The 23,300-nt window shown below is 48.7% G+C and overlaps 7 protein-coding genes across 7 annotated transcripts; 5 read left to right on the top strand and 2 right to left on the bottom strand.

Moving 5' to 3' along the window:
* Nucleotides 1-87: 87 nt before the first annotated feature.
* LOC6526384 (TBC1 domain family member 23) lies at nt 88-2,753 on the top strand. Its single transcript, XM_002087467.3, has 3 exons — nt 88-280; nt 624-1,986; nt 2,042-2,753. The coding sequence occupies exons 1-3, from the start codon at nt 264-266 to the stop codon at nt 2,729-2,731; spliced, it is 2,070 nt and encodes a 689-aa protein (XP_002087503.1). The 5' UTR covers nt 88-263; the 3' UTR covers nt 2,732-2,753.
* Nucleotides 2,754-2,920: 167 nt separating this feature from the next.
* Nucleotides 2,921-17,150, bottom strand: LOC6526385. Its single transcript, XM_002087468.3, has 2 exons — nt 17,015-17,150; nt 2,921-4,842 (listed from the first exon to the last, which is right to left on the bottom strand). Exon 2 carries the CDS (start codon nt 4,782-4,784, stop codon nt 3,186-3,188), a length of 1,599 nt encoding a protein of 532 aa, XP_002087504.1. The 5' UTR covers nt 4,785-4,842; nt 17,015-17,150; the 3' UTR covers nt 2,921-3,185.
* Nucleotides 5,424-12,466, top strand: LOC6526386. The gene is made up of 5 exons (XM_002087469.4): nt 5,424-5,807; nt 9,775-10,209; nt 10,276-10,537; nt 10,660-10,964; nt 11,035-12,466. Exons 1-5 carry the CDS (start codon nt 5,594-5,596, stop codon nt 11,157-11,159), a joined length of 1,341 nt encoding a protein of 446 aa, XP_002087505.1. The 5' UTR covers nt 5,424-5,593; the 3' UTR covers nt 11,160-12,466.
* LOC6526387 (sialin) lies at nt 14,719-19,012 on the top strand. The gene is made up of 4 exons (XM_002087470.3): nt 14,719-14,943; nt 17,029-18,048; nt 18,115-18,401; nt 18,460-19,012. The coding sequence occupies exons 1-4, from the start codon at nt 14,904-14,906 to the stop codon at nt 18,640-18,642; spliced, it is 1,530 nt and encodes a 509-aa protein (XP_002087506.1). The 5' UTR covers nt 14,719-14,903; the 3' UTR covers nt 18,643-19,012.
* On the bottom strand, nt 18,901-22,377 carry LOC6526389 (general transcription factor IIH subunit 3). The gene is made up of 6 exons (XM_002087472.4): nt 22,227-22,377; nt 21,989-22,169; nt 21,741-21,936; nt 21,259-21,677; nt 21,070-21,196; nt 18,901-19,905 (listed from the first exon to the last, which is right to left on the bottom strand). Exons 1-5 carry the CDS (start codon nt 22,255-22,257, stop codon nt 21,124-21,126), a joined length of 900 nt encoding a protein of 299 aa, XP_002087508.1. The 5' UTR covers nt 22,258-22,377; the 3' UTR covers nt 18,901-19,905; nt 21,070-21,123.
* Nucleotides 19,450-21,065, top strand: LOC6526388 (5-methylcytosine rRNA methyltransferase NSUN4). Its single transcript, XM_002087471.4, has one exon. It carries the CDS (start codon nt 19,450-19,452, stop codon nt 20,962-20,964), a length of 1,515 nt encoding a protein of 504 aa, XP_002087507.1. The 3' UTR covers nt 20,965-21,065.
* Nucleotides 22,378-23,256, top strand: LOC6526390 (vacuolar protein sorting-associated protein 29). The gene has a single exon (XM_002087473.4). It carries the CDS (start codon nt 22,477-22,479, stop codon nt 23,023-23,025), a length of 549 nt encoding a protein of 182 aa, XP_002087509.1. The 5' UTR covers nt 22,378-22,476; the 3' UTR covers nt 23,026-23,256.
* Nucleotides 23,257-23,300: the final 44 nt, after the last annotated feature.

Here is a 23,300-nt window from a genome sequence, read left to right on the forward strand (position 1 = left end):
ATATTAGATAGAACGTGCCGACATACGTGCACGCTGCCATCTCTAACGTTCACCGTGGCAAACGTAAGCCCCTCCCATCGCTATAAACGTAACCATCATAACGTAACCAAAATTCGATCAAAATAAATTTGGAATATCACAAAAATCATTATTCGCACCTGAAGCAGAGAGAAAATGCACCAGCCTGGCCTTCAGCAGCTAAATAGAGTGCACTAGGGCAGCATTTCGCATCGGAAACGTAGGAACTAGCCCACAGCGAAGCCATGGAGGAGAATATGTGGTAAATCATAAACATTGGGTTGGGGCTACGTCAACAACTAAGATTAGTCAGAGATTTTAGACATTCAGCTCCAGCATCTCATTTGCAGAATGAGTTACGGGGCCTATTTTCCATTTGCATCCATCGCCTTCGATTTTCTCGAACAGACCACCATTTGTTTCGGTGATTGAGTCAGCAGCTAGGTGCTGGGCCTGCGGGACGCGGAGCACCTGGGGGAGTGTGTGCTCCGCCTTATCAGCAGCTGGTTATTTAGACACGTTGACGTCCCCTTCACCCGTTAGCATGAGTAAAAGCAAGTAGAACAAGCAACTGATTGTGATGGCCATCCATCTCTTGTATGCAGGATCATTGAGCTGGAGTCGGCACTGCTGGACGACTGCAATGTCAACGACATCTACGGGATATGCCAGGGCAAGGCTCTGCCGGAGGCACTGCGTCCGGACGTGTGGCAAGTGTGCCTGGATGTGCGCCACAAATCGGATCAAATGTCTCTCTTCAACGAGATCTACGACCTGCCCTTCCAGAGCCAACTGCGCGAGGATTGCCAGCGGCACGTCGATCGCATGGGTAACGATGAGGAGGACAAGGTCTCGGTGGTATCCGACCTCGAGTCCATCATCACCTTCTACTGCAAGAACAGAAACCTTCAGTATGAACCCGACAACGGATGGATTGAACTGCTGCTCCCGCTCTTCGCCCTGAAGCTGAATCGCTCCGACACTTTCAACCTGTTCGAGTCCATACGGGATACCTACATACCCAAGGGTTGCCGGCCCAAGGGCAATGTCTTTCATGTCTTCCGACTGCTCCTGCTCTACCACGATCCCGAGCTGTGCACCCTGCTGGACACCAAGAAGATAACGCCCGACTTGTACTCGCTGACCTGGTTTCAGTCGCTATTCGCCTCCTGCAGCAGCCTGTCGGTGATCATTGCCATGTGGGACCTGTATTTCCAGAACGCCGACCCCTTCATGGTTTTCTTCCTGGCGCTAATTATCTTGATCAACGGCAGGGAGCAGATCCTGGAGATGAGAAGCTCGTCCAAGGAGGAGATCATCAAGTTCCTGGGCCTTATGCCGTGCGCTCTGGAGTTCGACGATGTTCCCGACTTTTGCTCCCTGGCCCAGTACTATGCCCTCAAGACACCAACTTCCTTTAAGACGGACTATCTAAAGGCGCTGTATGGCAAGCAGAATGATACACCGCGCAGCCAGGAGGAGGCGAACAAGGTATCACAGGCCCTGTGCCTGCCCGTCTCCGTTTACGAGCTGGTTGAGAACTCGGCCACGGAGTTTCCTGTGCCGGATGCAGTGCGTTTCTTTCTCGTAGACTGCCGCCCGGCCGAGCAATACAACGCCGGCCACCTGTCCACGGCATTCCATCTGGACTGCAACCTCATGCTCCAGGAACCTGTCGCCTTTGCCACCGCCGTCCAGGGCCTCCTGACCGCCCAGCGGCAGGCCATCGAGGCCAACTCGAACGCCGGCGGCGAGCATCTGTGCTTTATGGGCAGCGGTCGCGTCGAGGAGGATCAGTACACACACATGGTGGTGGCCTCATTCCTGCAGAAGAACACCCACTACGTGTCGCTGCTGACCGGTGGCTACGCCTCCATCCACGACTACTTCGGCGATCACATGGCTGATTGCCTGGAGGATCACAATGTGCGCAAGTGCCTCGTCTGCCAGCAGCACAACGTTCAGCAGGTAAGACTTCGAACCGAATTAGTTTACTTATAATTTCTCAATTTCGCTCCTGCAGACAAAATCAGCGCCGCTTAAGACTTCAACGCCATCCTCTACAGACCTGTTCAGCAAGTTCTCCGCCGCCATGAAGTCAAAGTCTGCTGAGGTCAAGGGCAAACTACTAGACATCATCGTGAATCCCAGTGCAAATGGCGGAGCCACGGCAAGCGGCTCTAATGGTGTGCAATCGGCGCCGGTACAAGAACGCCATGTTAGCGCGAAGGAGCGGAACGGCAAGCGCTACCGCAACGTGGCACCTGTTTTCAGCATCGACGATGAGAACGAGGATGCCTTCGACGGTGCGGGGGAGCGGGATGACCCACCGCTGACCGGCGACGGCAAGGAGATCGTGAATCTGAACCAGTACTTCAAGACGGCGGACATCACCAACGCCTTCAAGTGCCAGGAGGTGCACATGAGCGGCTACATGTACGACAGTCATTTGATCATCACGCCCGGGCAACTGGTGGTGCTGCGGGAACTGGGACGCGGCCAGGCGCAGATAATGGTGCGTCGCCCGCTGGCCAGCATCGTGAAGATCACGGCAAAGAAGCGACACCGCGACCTGATAACGTTCAAGTACGGATTTCCCGATGGCGACGGCCTGCTCATTACAGACATGGACCGCTTCCTCATCCCAAATGCGGCCGAGGTTACACAGTTGATATCGAAGCTCATCATGAAGGTGCTGGACAACGCCAAGTAGAATAAACCGGACATCCTCCACATGCTTTTCTTGTTTCCCCTTTCCCACATCAAGCTTTATTTCATAGACAGCCGCACATGGACGGCCACTGATGAAAAAGCAGAGGCACAAAGTGCAATGCGCCGCTGCAAGCGCTGTAATTAGTTTGTAATTGGCATTGTTTTCCTTGTATTAGCTGAAATATTGTAGTTCTTATTGTAAACGAAGGCCTGGCTACAACTGTAACATAGTGCACTCGGTGCAGAGACCGGATCGCAGTTCCAGATCACATCCCCAGCATGCCACGCCCCCTTGGCCCCGATTTTCTAAATTTCTAAGTGCGAAGAAAGAACCCTTACCGCAGCCTTGAGACTTACAACGTGTACATGAAGAGAGTAACTAATATTTATTGCAATCAAACCAAACAAATAAAACTGTATTATAATCGACAAAAAAACTTGTTTAAAAATCTTATCTATTCGGTATTTCCACATGTATTTTTTTCCAGCAGGGGAAGATTGCAGGCTCTGGTACCATTCTGTGAATCCTGGAGACCATTGACTTGGTTGACTGAATCCTGGTCCCGCGCAAGTTGTTTGCTGCGATGGGTGCGATATAACCAGGTAGCCGAAAGGAGAAGGGCAATCAGCAATAGGACTGGGCACACAGCGATGACCACTATTGGATAACCTCCCACTGCTTCCACTTTTTTCTGATTCCGCTCAAGTTGGCCGATGATCGCCAACAGTTGATTAATGGTCACGAATTCAGGGGAAGATTTGGAGGCCATCTGCAGCGATGCGTAGCCTTTTCTCGAAGGAATTCTTTTCCGGTTTTCTCCTTGAAGGTTGACAGCCGGACTGCGCACGACACAGTCGCTTCGAATGCTCAGGATTCCACTGCCGTTTATCCTGAGCTCCTGTCTCTCACCAGAGCACACGCCTGTTAATGTCAGCTCCTTGGTAAGGGCCACCATCCAGGAATTCGGTGCCAGCATCGGTGTCCACTGACTCTTTTTCCCCACTGGACGGAAGGTGCAGGCTTCGGAAGACTGGTTCCGTATGGCCGCCAGGGAGCAGGCACAACTGTCATCCGCAGTTGCGTAGGTAATGTGGTTGTGCCTGCAGACGAACTTCTCTTCGCCCAGCTCGATGCAGTCGTCCAAGTTCCGAAGCGGGAAATACCTGTCCAGATGATCGTTGACACCCAGATAGGGCGTTTCGTTGTTCACCAGTTGGATTTCGTCATTATTCAACCGTGGAATGGGTGTCAATCGGTAAATATTAAAAAGCTCCGCATCGCTCAGGGGCACTGTGATTTGGAACACCACGTGGTTGCCCCACTGCAGTGGAACTACGGAGGCGAGGAGGTGAATATCCCGGATTAAGAATCGGAGCCATCGAATTGGCAGCCATCGACTCTGTGAAATCTTTGCTTGCAGCTGATTAATTGAAAGGACGAAAGGACTAAGTTTATGCTGGTGGGCAGAGATTATGGCTTCAGTTATGGCATTCTGCGAACTTTTTAGTCGGTTGCCCAGAAGGTACAGATGAGACTTCTGCTTAACTAACCACTCTTCAGGACGTTGATCGTCATAGAACAGAATTGTATCGACTTCCAGAAGGCTTACGTCTATTACGTTTATGGAGCTATCAATGCAGGCTGATGAGTTGGCCACGTCGTCTTCCCTCAAAGAAAGTTGTCCGACCCTAAAGTCCAGCTGGTTCTTCGTGTCAATCAGTCCATCCCAAAGAACACTATCCGCAAATTGTGTTATATTCTGGATTTCCGGACAAAGATCCACGTGCCTGTCGCATATTTCGACAAGATCCTTGTATTCGTTCTTGAATACTTTTATACCCGCATCAAGCGACTCCAAGTTGAAGCTGACACAGAATTCCCAATTCTTAGAGGCTAGCAATGCCTGACCGGCGTACTCCACGAAGATGCCCAGACTGTTGCTGAATCCCCTCATCGCCATTGGACCACCGACCTCGTCCCGATCAACTGGAGTTCCATGGGAGAGCGCTATGAGTAAGGGGACGAGGATGAAGACCACACTTTTAGCTTTCATCTTCCGCTTGTAAAGGTGCTTGTAGCCCAACGTTCCGCGTTCCACTGAAAGAACGCTCCTGAGAATTGAGAATGGAGGGTAGAGCATATATGTCTAATTGCTGATATTGCAAAATGATCATATTTATATGCACAAAAACAATTTTTGCAAGCCCAGCACCGCAAAAAGTTCATTAGCATGGGTTTTAGACTGCATTGTTTACAACACACTATTACACTCGATAGTGTCAAGCTAATTTGGTCAGTTAAGAGTTAAAAATAAAATCGAAACTCCTTAATTGTGTAATACAATTACAATTTACATAACAGCCAGTGTCATAGGGGCATACCCAGCACCACCGCGGAGGCCCACCAATGCGACCTGGCAGTAACGCAGCTCTGTGCAGATCCGACGCAGGCGCAGTGGAGGATTGGCTCGCTGCCTCGCCAGGGAACTACGTAAGCAGGCTCCGCCGAGCTCCGCAGTCTTTATCAATGAGAGTGACGTAGGTTGTGTGCAGACCGGATGGGGATTCGGACTGAAGAGAAGGACGGTGGTGGTCGGAGGTGGGTGGCACTTGAATGTGGTCTGCAAGCCAACGGCCGACGAACGGACGGCACGGAATCGGGGCAGTACGTTAAAAACTGTTGCACTGCGTCGCTGGGACGTCAGTTCATTCAGAACAGTCGAAGTGCGCAGACCACTGGGAGCGAAACACCGGGAGAAACCAGACCAGGAGTCGAAGTCGACCTCCCACCTCCAGCCAGATCCGATTCCGAATCCTATTTGGGACACCAGCAGGTGCAAGTGAAGTGCCGCTCGCCGTCAACATGCCACGCATCTCGTTGCCCGGCAGCAGTCTGCTGCTAGTCCTGGCACTGATCCTGTGCCTCAGTCCTCCCATCCGGGCGGTGCCCGCCTCCGTGCTCGCCCAGGACACGGAGCTCTCCACCAGCGCCAACCATAAGCTCCAGCAGCAGCAGCACCAACAGCAGCACCAGCAACACCAGCAGCTGGAGCAGCAGCAGCAACAGCCGGCCGCAGGTGAGTGCCAAAGTTCAGTCCAGGTGGAGCAGCAGCTCCGCCCACGTCCACGTCCACGCCCACGCCCACTCTTAATGCCAAAGGTCACTGGGAAAATTCGAGTTTTTGAAAAATGCCCGGCCCGAGGCGCAAACTGCTCGTCGTCTGCGTGGGTGGGCTGCTGGCTTTGGCTTTGGCTTCTGGGGGTCGGGCATCCGCTCGAGTGGCTCCATCTTGGAGCTCATCTCATTTAGCATTTTCCATTTTCCATTTCCCATTTCCCGCTCGTTGTTCGCCGTTCGCTGTTTCTGCCAGGAAATTGCGTAGGTGTTTTGCGCCAGGACGACAGCTGTCGTCCTTTTGAATGTCCCGCTCCTAGAGCGATTTACAAATTTCCATCCTGCGGTTGTTTTTCTTGCACTGGCTTAGTGAATCATTACTGTGCCTGCACTGCGCGAAAACTACCCATCTAGGTGATATTATCTGTGCCGCTAACGATTCTTTCCCAGTTGTTTGGCTTTTTGGAACAAGTGTGCAAGCTAGAGCCGCTCTTGAATGAAAACTACCAAATAAAATGAGTGTTAAGTGTAAAATATTTAAACTTATAAATTACACACAAGCACTAAAGAAGTTAACTAACTAATTTTAAATAAAATCTATGTGACTTCTGCCTAAATGTTCGTGTTAAATCAGGTCTGCCGATATAAAACATAATGTTGCATACTTTTCAACAGCTTGAAAGAAGATTTCATTTCTGTGGATATGGCCATCAAACATTTGGTAGTAGCATCCCGATTTCTCCCAGTGCATTACATTGTTCATACATGTAGCTCAGAGCTCACCAACACAGGCACATGGGAACCTACAGCGCAGTTAAACATCGCGTAGGCGTTCGCCACACAAAATGGCGGCCAGCCTCCTTTGTGCGAGTGTGTTGGTGACTGCGTGTGTGTGTGCTGGTGTGTGTGTGTGTGTGTGGGGGCCTCCATGCTGTTAAAGTGTGCGTACGTGCGCGCGATTTCATTTCTATTTTTAGAAAGCGAGTTAGGCGAAAGTTTTCAGCCCCTTCTGCGCCTTCTGCACCTTCTGCTCGCCTGGCGCCGTTCGCCTAGCATCGCCTTTCTTCTTTCGCCATCGCCATTCACCACATCTTGGGAGAAAGTGGCACCCAACTCAGTCCAATCCAACTCCGCCCACTTTCACCGCAGCACTGAGCCCGTAAGTAGGCAGCCAGCTCAAGCTGTTAAGCCTTTCCCTATCCCGATCCCGAGTATAAATACGCGTTCGTGTATGCAACACGTTCGCTGGCGGGCCAAACCGCAGAGAACCAGGCCAAAAGGAGCGGGGCTTTGGTCAGAAGTCAGTCGCCAAAAGCCAATGGCAGCCACATCAAAATGTAAATGGCAGGTTCCCTGAAAATGGAAAGTATTTGGGGTGGACAGATTCCACCAGCTCCAAAAAGTATTAGCAACTTAAAATTTAAGAAAAAATCAGTTAAAAGCCGAATTTAAGCATATTGCTGCATACTTTCAGACAGTTGCACAAATATGCAGTATGGCTTAGGTTTATTTCGAATTATTTTATTGTGTAAATATACCTTTGGGTTAGGAACAAATCTCTAGGGATTTGAATAAAAGACTTCAGTCTTCAGAGTTCCTATAGGACTTTATTAAGAGCAATTTTCATAGCATACTTTCAGGCACTCCCCACTTCGTGCAAAGCACTAACAGATTTTGCGCCACCACAACAGTTCGCCCTAAATAGATTTATTAAGCCCCAATGTGGGTGGAACTGAAAATACCCCACCCCCCAATGTGTTTACAGAGCCACATATGGCAGCGTAATAAGAAAGGCAAACAGGCTGTTGCCTGCGAGTGTCCAGCTGTCGGCACTCCTGCCACTCTTCAAAATGCAAAGTGAAAACAGGGTCCACCCCAGCGATTAAGCCACGCAGCAGCAGTCAAGTGGGCGCATTAAATATTTATAAGAGCATCGCCTCCTGTCGCTCATTCCAGATTGGATTTGAATTGGATGGGGGGCATTCCATCCCATCCAAAGGCATCGGAACCACAGGCTCCCAGCGCATTTTCATGCGCTTGACAAATTTTTCCATATGCCGTGGCTATTAAGTTATTTCTGTGCGGGGCTGAAAGAAACGACGCCCAAGGACTTGGCCGTGGCGTTAATTGTGCTCATGTTCATGTTCATGTCCATGTTCATGTCGCGCTGTCTGTGGTGGCCCGACTTTTCCAACAGCTGCTGGCCCAGCACCTCCCACAGGCCACCCACTTGCCCCCCAATCTCTGCGCATGTGTGTGTGAGTGTGCGTGTGTGCGGGGAGCAAACAACTTGTTGATACTTTTGCAGTTCAGTGAACAGCCTGGCTGGGGGAAGGGAGAGGAGGGAGGCGACCGAGGACGACGTCAGCCAACGTCAGAGCCTGCCAGCTTTTCACTTATTTATTTATTCAAGTACCCGGCCAGCAAACCAGCCCACCCAGCCACCCATCCAGCTACCCAGGGTGATGGACATCCGAGAGCAGGACATTCGCCACACATAAACATATTTGAGGCAGGGGCGTGGACGTGGATGTGGGCGTGGGCGGCATGGAGGCGAAACATGAGCATTGGGGGCATTAAATGACTGCGAGTACTGGGAAGCGTTTAGCCAGCGGGTTTCAGGAATTGTCCAATGGCCCAAGGACTCTGGGGAATCGCGAACTGGGTTACGAGTCATCCATTAAGTGTGTCGCCTTCAAGAATGTGGAATTTTACAGCCCGAATGGAATTTCACTGTTTCTGGGAAGAAACTTGTGTTTCCACGCAACCTATTAGTCAGCACTTTGAAAATAAACATATTAAAATAGCGTCTAAATGTGAGGCTTCTGTTATATATTCAGTTACGACTAAAAGTATCTACAAGTATGCAGCAGAAACTAAATGCATAGTAGAAATTCTTTAACTAGGACTTGGGCCTTGAATTTCACAACCTTGATAGGATATATGTTCTAGATATCTGTAGAGTAAGTCAAATACAAAGCACAACATTCATTTCCCATTTTATGCAAACCGCTCGTCATTTTATGGTACACCATTTCCCGATAGCCGGATATTTTATTTTACCAGCTTTCAATTGGCACAGGCTAATAACACATTAATCATTGGGGTCGTATAAATCATGGCTATTTGGGTATCTATTCCACTCTACTCCACTTCACTCTACTCCACTATATATGCGATATCTCACTTTCGATAATGGTAGAGATAAGCTTTACATAGAGAAATCGAGAACGGGTATAGAAATTCGCGGAGCCCTGCGAAATGCCTCATCCAATTCCGCTGCAGGGGAGTTTAACGAGTTTATTGTCACGACCCAGGTGGCTAAGTCACTTAAACTCGGGTTTGGTTTGGAGATTTGAGTTGGAATAACCGGCCATGAGGAGGGCTCATGTCAGGTGCTAACTGAATCCTAATTGGCGGCGGCCAGCGCTCGATTAAAGTTATCAGCCGATGCGAGATATTAAAACCCGGGCAATTAGCGGGCCAACTGTTGCGCAAAGAACCCCTTTTTTCGATTGGATGACAGTGGGATGCCAGTGGGCAATGCGATTAGGATTAATAAGGTCACTCCTCGGTCGGGTGGCCCTGCTCTGAGGATTACATGGGGGATAAACTAGACATAAAGCCGGCTGTCAGGGCGCTAAAAGCAATTAGCCCAGACCGAGAAATATGCTCGGGCGTATAAAACAATTATGGTACTCGGTACTCGTTCTGCGGACGGCGGCTAATTGGTTTTGCGGTCACTTCTTGGCTGCGGGGATGCGAATTTATTGAATCAGCCCTGGGCAAAATGGCCAAATGGGCAGTGGTAAGTGGGAAATGGAATATGGGAATGGAAAATTCGAGTGGCCCAGAGCAGCGGGCGATGGTAAATTTCAATTTCAATTTCATTTTCAATTTGCGTTACCCACTCCCAATCTCGCAAACAGCGAAACGCTCCGAGGAGGCGAGCGCCGTGCCCACGGCGGACAAGAAGTCGAGTCCGGAAATTGTACCCGCTTCCTTCAGCAACGCTCCGTCGGCCCGGAACAGTCCGGTTCCGGTTTCCAGCCAGCAGCAGGTGCCGTCCGGTGCATACGCCCTGCCCTCCAACGAGGAGATCCTGGCCGCCGTGGCGGCCGCCGCCCAGAACAGCCAACAGCAGCTGCAGGAGGAGCCGTCCGCCCTGGAGGAGGCGGTGGCCAGCTCCACGATGCGCAAGCGGGGCATCAACTACGAGTACAACCCGTACTCCGTCGCCTCCAGCGACTACGGCAGCGATGTGCCCAGCGGCGTCTGGGCCGACGACTACGAATCCGCCGTTCCCGTCAGCTATGGCGAGCGGGATCTCCAGGAGATCGATGACTACGTGCCCGAGCGCAGAGGTGCGTCCCACAACGTGGCACATCTATTACCACTAATCATTGGTAATACTAACTAATCATTTTCAGTGAGTGGCTCGAGTGCGCGCAACAAGGCCTACGACAACCTGCAGAACCTCCTGAATGCCGAGGCCTACCTGGAGAGCATTCCCCTCTCGGTTCCGCTGACCTATGCCAACCGGAACTACAACCTGGACGACCGCAGCAAGCGGGGCATGTACTACAACCTGGCCACTCCCGGCGCCAATGGAGCGAGCAGCCTGGGCAGTGCAAGTGGCTACAACGGCGACGGTATCAGCCTCAACAAATACCGGCGGTTTAACGACATGCGGTGAGTGAAGTGCCTCAATGAGTGGCCACATTGCGTATGCGTAATATTGTATACCTTATGTGTTCGGATATGGAACATCATACTTCACAAGTTAATAGCCTGCATCTCTCCTGCAATTACAGACTGAAACGCGACACCCAGCTGAACCCCGCCGACATGCTGGCTCTGGTGGCCCTCGTGGAAGCCGGAGAGCGGGCGCGCAAGGAGAGCGATGTGGAGAGCTCCGGACCAGTGCCCATGATCGCCTCCGATGACCTGGACTACGTGCCCGCCGGCAGCTGGTTCGATGTGCCCGTGCAGACGGACTACTACGGCGCCGGAGTGCCGCTGGACAACCAGAACCTGAACCAGAATCAGAACCAGAACCAGGCGATGCCCAAGTACGACTACGTGCCGCGGCAGCACAAGTACAGCGGGTTGAATAGCCGTAAGTCGGGATTGAGAAGACGGATGTAGGATGGGTGGAAGTATTCTAAAATATACCAAAATCCTTCCAGGATTCGGCTCCTCGAAGCAGCGCTACATGGTGGCCAGGAAGAAGCGCTCGGTGAGCCAGAGCCAATTCATGAACGAGCCGGTGGCCGAACGCGGATCCAGCTATAATGGCGAGAAGTACTTCTAAGGATCTAAGGATGCCAAGCGAAGATAGTCTAGTAGTACTTAAATGATAGCCACAGGCCCCACGAAGAGAATTTCTCGTTTTTTTGAACATAATCCAAGAAACCAAAACCAAAATGTAAACAAAAAATCCAAACTTCAATTTCTAATTCAATTATGGTAATGAGCTAGTGTCAAGGTCAACTCGTGTGCAATTTTTGTGTAGAACTTCAATTTTAAACCAACTAACAAGAATTAAATTATTGTTACATGCATGTGTGTTACACTCGTGTGGTGCGTCAGGAACATAATCAATCAGTGTTTAGGATTCTCACCCACGGAATCCACACCGAACTAAACCGAATCTATATCTACGCCACTGTAATCCCTGTAAGAAATCGGTGTCTATGGCAACTAAGGTACAACTACTGGAGTCCGCAACTATCTGTATCTACTTGTGTAATACTTATCGAACTAGAGGCTTCCCGACTAGTACAAAATCGAGAGGAGAACGTCAAATATGAATACGTATATATATATACATATATGAAAACATATACAACTATATATCAATCTTAATCGAGCTCAGCAGCAACAATGCTCCTCTAATCGCTTTAATTTAATCTAAACTGAAGATAAAGCCAAAGCCAAAGCAAAAGCATAAGCAAAATATTTTTGATGTTATTTGAAGCCATCACATTTCGAACTACACTTTTTAAGGACCCTCGCCGACTTGGGGACAAACGATCTGACAATTGATAATGAGAATTTTAACCGTATATATAGCGAATATCCGCAGCTAATATGTTGGTAATAAAATATATATAAATATATATAATACGTATACAATATGCAAATATGCAAACATTTTGTCAAAATTAAAAAATGGCTCAGGGCATAAATATTTAAAATATTCTATGCCGACGTAGGAGAGGCGTCTCTTTAATTTGAATGAAATTGTCTGACTGTTTTTGGTAATAATCAAATATACATACATATGTACTATGAAATTATGAAAATAAATTATTATATATTATTATTATTATTATTATACAGAGCTACACTCGACGAGGAGTATTTGAAATGCATTAATAGCGAATATGTGTGTGTGTATACAATACAATCCAAAATACATATATGTGAACACTCAACTTTAATATTAACATTAATATTATATACTTTCCTCACTCCTTTGGGTCTCTGAATACTTGGCCTTTGGTTTACGCCTTAAGTTCTTTGCGCGAGCTTAGTTTGAAAATACATTTATTTACACGCAACTGATTTACGATTAAATAAAACACGTCTTTGGTTTGAAAACCAAACAAAATTGGATGAATGGGGAGTTTTGAGATCTAAGTTCTACGAGGAGAAGGTGTCAGTCCATTGACCTGGAAACCAATTGGCCAAACCAATGCTCAATGGAAGAAATTTCAATAAAAATGGGCAGCTCGAGCACTTTTCCCACCCATATCGAATCAAAGAAATGTGTCAATTCAAAGCTTACAGCCATCGCCATCAGTTACAATTAGGGGAATTTGTATTTTCAGCTGCGCAGTAACCGCCACTCAATGAAAAAGTCATCAAAATCATTTTCCGCATCTACACTGGGTTGCCAACCGAATCGCAGACGAAAGTTCGGAAGGAAAGTTAAGTAATGGGAAATTGGGAGGCAATTCAATGAAGGCCGCCAATTAACAATTAGACTCTCAAACGAAGTGTGTGCCAAAAATTTAATAAAAACCAATTGGCCTTCGCACACGCGTTGACATCCAACGCATTTCGTATGGGTTTCATCATCAGAAGGCCTAGTATATTCTACTTCTTTAATGTTCCATGCGAATCCCAATTAAAGTGCTGCATGTCCGGAAAAGCTGGTAAACTGGAAAACTAGAAAAGCGTGAAGCCTCCATTGTGGTCAAATGTGACTGCAAAGGGGACACAAAGTTCTGGTCCGGACGCCAGATGAGGTCCAACTTTGTGCAAACAGAGCCCCAAATGGCCATAAACAATGGAGCACACACCATAAACAGTAAGGCAAATAAACAAAACATTGCGAGTTACGAAGCTGGGCTCCAGATAACCAAATGCGTTTGACACGAGGCCTCTGCTTTTTATTTATTTAAGAGTGGATCGATGGGGTTTCATCATTATAATGACTACGGCATGCCCTTCACTATAGTTATGATGAGGCACTAGCTTGCAGTAAATGCAATTTAACACTTTATGTAAGTTAAAAAATCAAACTTAGTTGAAAAGTCTTTCTTTAGTCGCAGATTGTATGCCCCTTGTAAGCCAAATTGTTACCATATGGCGGGTATAACCTAATAGGTATGAAAAGCTGGCATTAATATGTATGGAGTGCAGGAGCATTGGAGCCTGAAGATTGTGGCATGGTTTTGGGGCGTTGAATGGAAAGCAGAGGGACATTTGCATATCTCATCAGCAAATGACCAGAAAGCAAAACATGCTGGCCAACGAGGCAAGGAGCAGTCTTAATGAATGCCTTTAAAGCTGATTCCTCCATGAATATAACTAAAAACTAATATAGCTAAACAATAGGAAGCTTTTGCTCCAGCGATTCCCCCACGGGCAGCACGATTTCACACCTCTTATCATGAGATCAATCTGCTGCAGAAGTTGTAGGATCGGCGTTAATTAGCCAGTCAAATAGGAAATTCACTTCAATTCATCGAACAATACTATATAATATTCAAATATATATACATTCATATAAATATAATTGATACATTGGGCTTTCTTGATGGGCCATTGGGTCTAGATCGTCTCCCAAAATTTATACTAATTTCATGCACGCGTTTTGCATGTTAAATAAGCGCTTTATATACGGACTGCTTCGTTTTGCCCACCTGTAGAGGGAATTTGTTTTTCTGTTGAGTAAGGCCGAAAGATTATATAAAGCATTGCATAAAGTACAGGTAGAAAGTAACTTAATGTTTGGAGAACTTCATTTAATACATTTCTGAATTCAAACAGGCAATTCAAAGCAAGTAGCTCCAAAAGCTGATCAACAGCGACTTAAAATTCGAACGACATGGCTCATAAATAAGCGGTTTTAATGGCCATTTCCCCTTCATTCGGCAGTCTTTCGACATGGGCTCATACACGCGATTAGACCAGATTGGTATGCTGGCCAAGTTAAGTGCGTGGGCGCATTCGAAAAAGCCAACTTTTCCGGGACAGCAACCCAGCGCGGACTTGAACCCGAGGTGTCTAAGGGCAACGATGCAATTGAAAGTTGCGCACACGAAATTGAACGACGGGTGTGGCGCGTGTTGAATGAGGCATTTGAGTTGGGGGTCCGGGAGGGGGGAACAACATCAACGGGTTTCCGAACCCCAAGACACGAAGCCACAAAGATACGCGCCCAACGACAGGCAGGCCAAGTTACTCGGTGGTTCGTTCGGCGGCGGAGAACAAGATCCCAAAACTCGGGACCCACCACCACCACAAGCACTTGGTCGGAAGCCCAGAAACACAGAAACACGGATACACACGCACACCGCCGCGAAACGAGAATTTCGTTTTTTGGGGACGACGCACAAAATCAAAGAGTATTCCAGCTAGCCGCTTCAGTTGGTGAGCAACTTTCGAGGCAATCGCACGCGGACTTTGATTTCGGTTCGGATTCGTTTCGTTTCGTCTCATTTCGGTTCGGTTTCGACGCCTGAGAATATATCTCAATCTGTTTAAAGAACCTATTAGCATTCGCCAGCTGCAGTAAGGCCCATATATCCCCGGAATACCCAAGATGACGGACGAAGTGCCCGCCAGAGGCAGCATACTGGGCAGTAAGTTGTGGCTTGGAAATCCAAGCCAGCTGTTTCGAAATTGCACCACTGCGGTGCAGCATGCAACATGCGGTGCTGGTGCAGCAGTGCAACAAGTGGGTGACTCGAAGCCTCTCTGGGCTAAGATACTGATAAAAGATACAAATTTGACCTCCAAAGGTCGTTCGTGTGCGTGAGTTCCAGAAATCTTCCTTGTCCCCAGTGTGTTTGTGTGTGTTTGGGTGTGTGTGTGTGCCACATCCTTAATGTTGTTAGGTTGCTGTGGCTTTTTTTAGACTGCCGCCCACGCCACGCGGCATATTTGATTTGTTTTTGGCGTTTTTATGCCCGGGTAGTAATGTCCGGACAAGGTCAAATGGAAGTCATAGATATAAACAATATTGGCAGGCGAATATGTTGTATAGCCAATTTGTATGCGTATCCCAAACAAACGCGACATTCTTGAAATTCGTCTACCTATCCCAACAAAAGCGAAAGTTTGCCAAGCTTTTGAATGGGGTAAATAATAGTGTTTACTTTAATCAATCTACGCGAAATTCTTATGCGGCGTTTGCAAAAAAGGTCTAGTGTTTGGATATGAGTACCTCAAAGGGGCTAATTTAAAAGTTGATCTTAAAACTCTCAAAAAACCAAACTAAAGTTATAAATAAAACGCAAATCCATAAAGTTAACTATTTACAAATTAAATATTTTCACTGTAGAATGCTTATATTGCATCACACTTGCATTAAATATTTGTGGTAAAATATTGTATATAATATTCGATGAATTATCAATTGTTTATTTGAAAATATTATTGTAAGACAAACGCATTGTATGACCAACAAAGATCTCAAATAATTTGAATCATTCATAGGATATACAAATATATTTCTTTTGAGCACTTTCATCTGAAAGCATTGTTAGGAACGATCTTATTTTAGCCCTCTATAGATTAACCTCTATAGAACACTTGAGCTTTACCACCACGCACCACCTAATCAAACAATCAAATTAGTCTGGAAGTCTGGGGGAATTTATGCACATGGAACATCTGAAATGTATTGGTGCTCTGCAGCATTTGACTTTAAACAAATAGAGATTAAGAAAGTACCGAAAAAGAAAGTCCCAACGACGAAAGGATACTCTTACAGAATTAACTTGATGAGGAGATATATTTCTTTATAAATCAAAGCCTTTTGTTTTCCACCCAATGATAGTTAGCTCATCAACTAATAAAATGAATAACTTATTGAAAAATCTCAAAAGAAAGGGTATATCTTAAGACATTGAGGGAGTAATTCCCCAGTATCGACGGCACAATTAGCAGATATAAATAATCGCGTTGCCAGCTCGAAAAGCCATGAAAGTGAAATTGAAAACACAGACGACAAATTTATGCCCCTCTTTATCGCAACGCGCACTTATAATTGCTGGACATGATTGACCCCCCCGCCGATTCCCAAAGGGGTGGCTTATATCAATGCGCGTGCGGCGGCGCTCTATCCTGACCCTACCCAACTGCCAGTTATCAGTGACTGCTCCATTTGGAACTCGTGGGTCTCCAGGTGATTGGGCATTGAGCACCCATGTGGTGTCATGTCCCTATAAATACCTTAATGGTAAAGGATTACCAGCAATGTCTTCAGATGTCTGCCCTTCCTTCCTTTCAATTCAAATACAACAGGGAGTCGAGTGTCGCGACTATTAGATACCCATTACTCAGGTAGTGAAGCGCTCACACGGACAGACAGACGAACGGACAGACGGACATGGTCAGATTGACTCCACTAGTGATTCTAATCCAGTGGAAACTCTTCCTTCTGCATGTCACATGCTTTTCAACGAAGCTGGTATACCCTTTAACACTACAAGTAACGGGTATAGCTAATTTCTTAGCTTGCTAAATGGCGCCGTTTGGCGTTCCACGTCATTGCCAATGGAAACTAGTGAAGCAGGCATTGAATTGGCCGATATGAATATCATTGGCATTAATCAAATTGACTCATCAAGCAAACCAACCGAAAGGCTCCCTTGTATTGAATTGCATTTTCCATTGACCGAAATGAACCAATTAAGTAACAAAACTTACCATCTTCTTTCCAGAACTCGTGCCCGCCCGCTATGTGCTGGCCCTCCTGGGGTCCATCGGCATGGCCATTGTCTACGGCCTGAAGGTGAATCTCAGCGTGGCCATGGTGGCCATGTTGAACCACACAGCCATTAAGGCGCAGGGAGGCGGGGGTGGACAAGGCAGTGTTACCCTCTCGAACGTCTCGCAAGTGTCACTGGTGGAGGAGTGCAACCCGCCGGGTGGAGCCTCCAATGTGACGGCTAAGGTGGAGGGCGGACCCTTTGTCTGGAGCGAGCCCCTGCAGGGAACCCTGCTGAGCTGCTACTTCTGGGGCTACTTGGTGTCGCAGATTCCGCTGGCTCACGTGGCCGAGAACTTCTCCGCCAAGTGGGTGATGCTCTTCTCGGTGGCCATCAACGTGGTGTGCACACTGCTCACGCCCGTGTTTACCAAACTGCATTACGGTGGTCTGATTCTGATGCGAGTGCTCGAGGGCGTCGGCGGAGGAGCCTCCTTCCCGGCCATGCACGTGATGATCGCCTCCTGGGCCCCGCCCACCGAGCGCATGGTCATGTCCACCATCATCTACGTGGGCACGTCTGCGGGTACGGCTCTTTCCATCCTCCTGGCCGGAATGTGCTCCGCCCTTTGGGAGTGGGAGTCGGTGTTCTATGTAATGGGCTCCCTCAGCTGCATCTGGATGGTGCTGTGGATCATCCTCGTCCAGGACAACCCCAACAAGCAGCGCTTCATCAGCCTGGAAGAGCGCCAAATGATCACCAGCTCACTGGGCACCGAACAGAAGACGGAGCACCACCCATCGGTGCCATGGGGCAAGGTCTTCACCTCCGTGCCCTTCTGGGCCATCCTCATCGCCCACACCTGCAGCAACTTCGGCTGGTACATGTTCCTCATCGAGATTCCCTTCTACATGAAGCAGGTGCTCAAGTTCAACGTGGCCAGCAATGCGGCCCTCAGTGCTCTGCCCTACTTCCCCATGATTATCTTCAGCATCTGCCTGGGCAAGCTCCTGGACAGCCTGCAGGCCAAGGGTAAGTCGGAAACTTAATTGAATCTCTCAAAGTTAGATATTTTAATTACCTTCATTTGCGTTCTAGGTAAGATTACCACCACCGTTGCCCGCAAGACGGCCACCTCCATTTGCACCCTGATCCCTGGAGTTTGTCTGCTGGTCCTCTGCTACATCGGATGCCGTCACTATGAGGCAGTGTCGATCATGTCCGTGGGCATAGTGGCCATGGGCTCCATGTTCTCCGGCTTCCTGTCCAACCACATCGACATCGCCCCCAACTTCGCCGGCACCCTGGTGGCTCTGACCAATACGGCGGCTACTTTACCTGGTATTGTGGTGCCCCTCTTCGTGGGATTCGTCACCAAGGGAAATGTAAGTAACCAAATGCACGGTTATACTCGCCAATGTCTTAAATCATTGATTCTTGCAGCAAAACATTGGCGCCTGGCGCATCATCTTCGGAGTGACCATCGTGCTGTTCGCCCTGGAATTCCTGGTGTTCGTCTTCTTGGGCTCCGGCAGCGAGCAGCCGTGGAACAAGGCCGGAACTCCCAAGGATCCCGAGGCCAAGGACGAGAAGACTCCGTTGAAGGAGCTCCCCACTAAGCCCTAAGCTCTAAGCCCACAATCTCGCCCCGATTACTCTGCCCAAATTACTCGACGAACTGCTGCTGATTCAGATAACTTTTGGATGAAGCCAGTTCCAAGTGGAATGGTCAATGCTGGACTGTAAATACCAATTACAATTGTACAATGCCCACCCGGAATGGGGAACTCGTTGAAGATATTTTCAAAAGGATTAAGTTCGGATTGGAGCGATGTTTGCATTCGTTCTCTATTTAGGGTGTGCACTGTAGTTTTTAGATCGCTGTAACCAATAGTTAGTAGCCGTATCCATTACGGATAAACACTTCAGCCCGCCTAATGTACTTAACACTCTTGATTTCAAAAGTTGTCTACAAATAAAGCGACGTCTTAGTGGATGCACAGGCGTTTTTTAAGGGGAAGGGCGAATAGGTGTCAACCTCCATTTCAATGGAAACACTGGGTGAATGACCCAATTTTCCCTGTTTATATTTAGCCATTCCACGGAATCTCAGAGCATTAAGTTACAGATATGTAGGTGTATACTAAACACGCCTATAAACAGAAGATCTGTTCGAAATCGAATATTTTGGATATATGAACCGTGATGAACATGATGAAGCTCTATGGTGATCATACTTTACAGTGATTGGGTGATAAGGTTGCGAAATTGATTGTAACATCTAAGAGCCAACTTACCTTTCGCTTATCACAGTTTGAACTCCGATAACCAGGGGCGCCAAAAGACAGTCAACTATCGATAGTCGATAGTCGCGCAGAAACATATGATTTCATGTAATCAGTTTGCTTTGCCGGTTTCAACGAATTGCGCAAAATGTTGAAAGTGCGGAGCATTTGTTTGCTGTCCAGGAGGTGGAAGAGCGGCGCCAAGAAGCGATGGAATGTGCTGCAGAACCGGAAGAACAACTGCGACCGGGCGCTGGAGAACTTTGATGACTTCTACGGCAGTGTCTACGGCAGCAGGTGGAAGAACATGCGGGCGGCGCTCCTCACGAGGCACAAGTACGTCGCCCTGGTGAACAATTTCGGGGACACGGAGCAGACGTGCGGCATGCTGGAGTCAGATGGAGCCATCAACATGAAGTCCCTGATCAACCTGGCACAGGATCGCCTCAAGGACAGCATGGAGACGGTGCCGGAACAGGGCAAATCCCGCCATGAAATCGAGGGCAAACTGGATGCACTGCTGCGGAAACAGCAGGAACGCGAGGTGGCCTCTATATACCCGAGTTCGCAGGAGGATGGTGCATCCGCGCAGCTGCCGCTGGAACTGAAGTTTGACAACATTCAGGAAACGCAGCAAACGGAACAAGTGAATAATCCCTTCAAACAGAGTCTGACGAAGGCTTTGGAGGAGGATGTAAAGCTGGACGAGCATCGCTTGGTGGATCCCCAGTTCGGCACAGGCGGACTGTACGAGTACATGCCCGCCCACAGCATCAAGGGCATGGAGGACTGGGTGGCCGAGTCGGAGCACTACAAGTACTACCAAACCAGCGCCGATTTCCCACTCGCCATTGAGCCGGAGGACTCCTTTCACTACCCCGAGCATCTATCCCTGTACACATATGAAATGGGCAACTGCTCCGACTTCAAGGGACCCAAGAAGTGCATAACCGGAGTACTCTCCCACTTCATGATGGATGGTGCCTCGACTTTGCCGCCCCTTTTTCTGCAGGTGCAGCCTGGTGAGCGTGTGCTCGATGCCTGTGCCTCTCCAGGCGGCAAGTCCCTGCTTATGCTGCAGACGCTGCACTTGGATCATCTGGTCTGCAATGACATCCAAGAGTCCCGCCTAAATAAGCTGCGCAAGGTGATGCAGGAGTACCTGTTCGACTACAAGGAGCGCTGGGCGGGCAAGCGTCTGATTTTCAGCCAGAGTGATGCCCGCAATCTGGACCAGTATGAGCAGTTCGACAAGATCCTGGTCGACGTGCCCTGCACCACGGATCGCCATGTGCTCAACGAGCAGGACAACAATATCTTCAAGCCGACGCGCGTAAAGGAGCGCCTGCGGATCCCAGAGCTCCAGGCAGGCATCCTGGCCAACTGCTTGCGTCTCCTGCGACCCGGTGGCAGTTTGGTTTACTCCACCTGCTCGTTGTCGCCCATCCAGAACGATGGTGTTGTGCACATGGCTCTGCAAAAGGTCTTTACGGAGTACGGCATCACAGCCACCATCAAGGATCTGAGTCGGCACACGGCGCTCTTTAGCGATGTCTTCAAGTTCGAGCACCCAAAGGGACTCAAGTACGGACAAATGGTGGTGCCCTACTTGCCGGCCAACTTTGGACCCATGTACTTTAGTAAAATAACCAGAAATGAGTGATTGAGAGGTACACTAAACATGGAAGTTGTCTAGAGATTGGTCGGATTGTTAAGACTATATAGCTGTTGCCCCAATAAATAATTAGAGTTGTAAATTAAAAAGTACCTTTATATTTAACATACTGCTCCCGTTGGTAACCAGTATCTTCTACTGCTGCAATTACATTTGCTTGTCGGTCTTCTTTTTCTTTTTGCCCTTAATGGGCAAAGGACCGGGATTCTTGAAAATGGTGCTGCAAAGAATAAAAAGTAAGTAAGTATAGGTAACATTGATTAAACTTTAAATTGTACTCACTGGCAAGTGGTGCATATGGGACTGTACTTGCAGAAGACTGACAGACAAACCGAGCAGACGTAGCCGATGTCGATGAGCTCACGATGGCAGAAGCAGGAGGCGCGGTAGTCCACCTTGGGCGGTGGCGGCAGGACCAACTTGTGGCGGATCTGCGGGGCGGGCAGAAAGACCCACAAGAGGTACTGCAGCAGGCCGTCCAACTGGGTGACCTTGAGAAACTGGCCGGAGGTAATATCACAGCCTTGCTGGAGCAAACTGAGCGTCTTGTCCAGGGCGCAGGTATCGATCGTGATGCCCAGTTTCTGGGCGGTGAAGAAGACGTTCATGAACGTCATGTACTGGGAGGCGCACTCGTTGCTGCCGGTGATGACCAGGATGCGGGAATGCATCTTCACGCCCGGAGCCACATTCCTTTGGAGCTGAACAGGAGTATTTTGGGTTAGATTTGGTAGCTCCAAGATTACGCTTTAGGTTTTCTCTACCCTGGATATGTAGCACAGCGCCATGGACATGCTGCCGGCCAGAAGACTCTCACAGGGAGCACTGAGCCGGGGGGCGTTCATCAGGATGCTGCCCAGCTGCTGCTTCACTGTCTTCTCCACCAGACTAAAGGCCTCGTACTGTCCATCCACTTGGCGCAGCTCCACTTGCCGTCTGGGCAGCGGATACAGGAAGTTTCTGTAATGGAAGCGCCATTAGGTGATGCTCATGTGTTGCAGCCACTACTCACGTGGCATGATGGGAGCAGGAAACCACAGCCAGTTTGTTTTGGGCCTTCTGCATCAGGTGCGCATTCCCGAAGGCAATCACCGCCTCCAGGATTTGGGTGAGGTTCTGCGGGTTCTGGCGCACGATGTGCTGCGAGGGGTTCGTGTCCAGCACGATCACCAGGAGGTCGATGCATGATTCGGCTGAAATGTGCGTTCATAAGCCACTGTTTTCACTCGATTCTAGCTCAAAACAAATACCTTCTTTGCTTGCAGCTTGATCCGCTTCCATTTTCGCCGGCAATGTTATCGCTAGAGATGCGCACCAGTCGATATTCACGGTAGGGTACCTCAATGTTCATACGCACCTTTTTGTTAAGGAAAACAAAACGGTGTCACCACCAAACGCCTTCGATAGATCCGCTATCGTTATCGCAGCCACCTATCGTTTGATTCGCTGGGCGTTTCACAATTTTTTTGGGAAACACAACAAAGCTCCACAAAGGACACCATGCTCGTTCTGGTACTCGGCGACCTGCACATCCCGCACCGGTGCAGCAGCCTGCCGGCCAAGTTCAAGAAACTGCTGGTGCCGGGCCGCATCCATCACATCCTGGCCACCGGAAACATCTGCACCAAGGAGTCCTACGACTACCTGAAGTCCCTGGCCAATGATGTGCACATAGTGCGTGGCGACTTCGACGAGAACCTGACGTATCCGGAGCAGAAGGTGGTGACGGTGGGCCAGTTCCGGATCGGGCTGTGCCACGGCCACCAGGTGGTTCCGCGGGGAGACCCGGAGGCACTGGCCCTCATCCAGCGACAACTGGACGTGGACATACTGATCACGGGGCACACGTACAAGTTCGAGGCCTACGAGCACGGGAACAAGTTCTACATCAATCCGGGATCGGCCACGGGCGCCTTCAACCCACTGGACACCAATGTGGTGCCCTCGTTCGTGCTGATGGACATCCAGAGCACCACGGTGGTCACGTACGTGTACCAACTGATCGGCGACGAGGTCAAGGTGGAGCGCATCGAGTACAAGAAGATCTAGGGCCCTAGTATTAGCCACCAGTCATTCCCTACCAATCCCTGACCCCCGCATTCTGAGCTCGGCTTCATTAAAGAAATTGTAAATGTACGTAGCAATAAATCAAGTTCTCATTTTTTTATCTGATAAAAAATGCTAGCACCTTGTTTAAATAGAGAATAAAAGTACGATCGGATGAAAGTGAAGTTTTAGATTGTATGCAATAATAAACGCTTAGGAGGTAAAGAAAACGTATGGAATGTTATTTTCCTTTTTTGAAACACCCCCAATGGGTTACA

This window comes from Drosophila yakuba, chromosome 2L, assembly GCF_016746365.2.
Source record: "Drosophila yakuba strain Tai18E2 chromosome 2L, Prin_Dyak_Tai18E2_2.1, whole genome shotgun sequence".
Classification (NCBI taxonomy): domain Eukaryota; kingdom Metazoa; phylum Arthropoda; class Insecta; order Diptera; family Drosophilidae; genus Drosophila; species Drosophila yakuba.

Excerpts from the sequence above, each read along its gene's own strand:
- LOC6526385 (XM_002087468.3), bottom strand. The coding sequence starts at position 4,784 with ATGAAAGCTAAAAGTGTGGTCTTCATCCTCGTCCCCTTACTCATAGCG.
- LOC6526386 (XM_002087469.4), top strand. The coding sequence starts at position 5,594 with ATGCCACGCATCTCGTTGCCCGGCAGCAGTCTGCTGCTAGTCCTGGCA. Across the intron at positions 10,210-10,275 it reads CTACGTGCCCGAGCGCAGAG|TGAGTGGCTCGAGTGCGCGC; the intron begins GTGCGTCCCACA and ends AATCATTTTCAG. Across the intron at positions 10,538-10,659 it reads CGGCGGTTTAACGACATGCG|ACTGAAACGCGACACCCAGC; the intron begins GTGAGTGAAGTG and ends CTGCAATTACAG.
- LOC6526390 (XM_002087473.4), top strand. The coding sequence starts at position 22,477 with ATGCTCGTTCTGGTACTCGGCGACCTGCACATCCCGCACCGGTGCAGC.
- LOC6526389 (XM_002087472.4), bottom strand. The coding sequence starts at position 22,257 with ATGGAAGCGGATCAAGCTGCAAGCAAAGAAG. Across the intron at positions 21,937-21,988 it reads TCCTGCTCCCATCATGCCAC|AAACTTCCTGTATCCGCTGC; the intron begins GTGAGTAGTGGC and ends CTTCCATTACAG. Across the intron at positions 21,197-21,258 it reads CCCATATGCACCACTTGCCA|CACCATTTTCAAGAATCCCG; the intron begins GTGAGTACAATT and ends TATTCTTTGCAG.
- LOC6526384 (XM_002087467.3), top strand. Across the intron at positions 1,987-2,041 it reads AGCAGCACAACGTTCAGCAG|ACAAAATCAGCGCCGCTTAA; the intron begins GTAAGACTTCGA and ends TCGCTCCTGCAG.
- LOC6526388 (XM_002087471.4), top strand. The coding sequence starts at position 19,450 with ATGTTGAAAGTGCGGAGCATTTGTTTGCTGTCCAGGAGGTGGAAGAGC.
- LOC6526387 (XM_002087470.3), top strand. The coding sequence starts at position 14,904 with ATGACGGACGAAGTGCCCGCCAGAGGCAGCATACTGGGCA. Across the intron at positions 14,944-17,028 it reads CAGAGGCAGCATACTGGGCA|AACTCGTGCCCGCCCGCTAT; the intron begins GTAAGTTGTGGC and ends TCTTCTTTCCAG. Across the intron at positions 18,049-18,114 it reads GGACAGCCTGCAGGCCAAGG|GTAAGATTACCACCACCGTT; the intron begins GTAAGTCGGAAA and ends TTTGCGTTCTAG.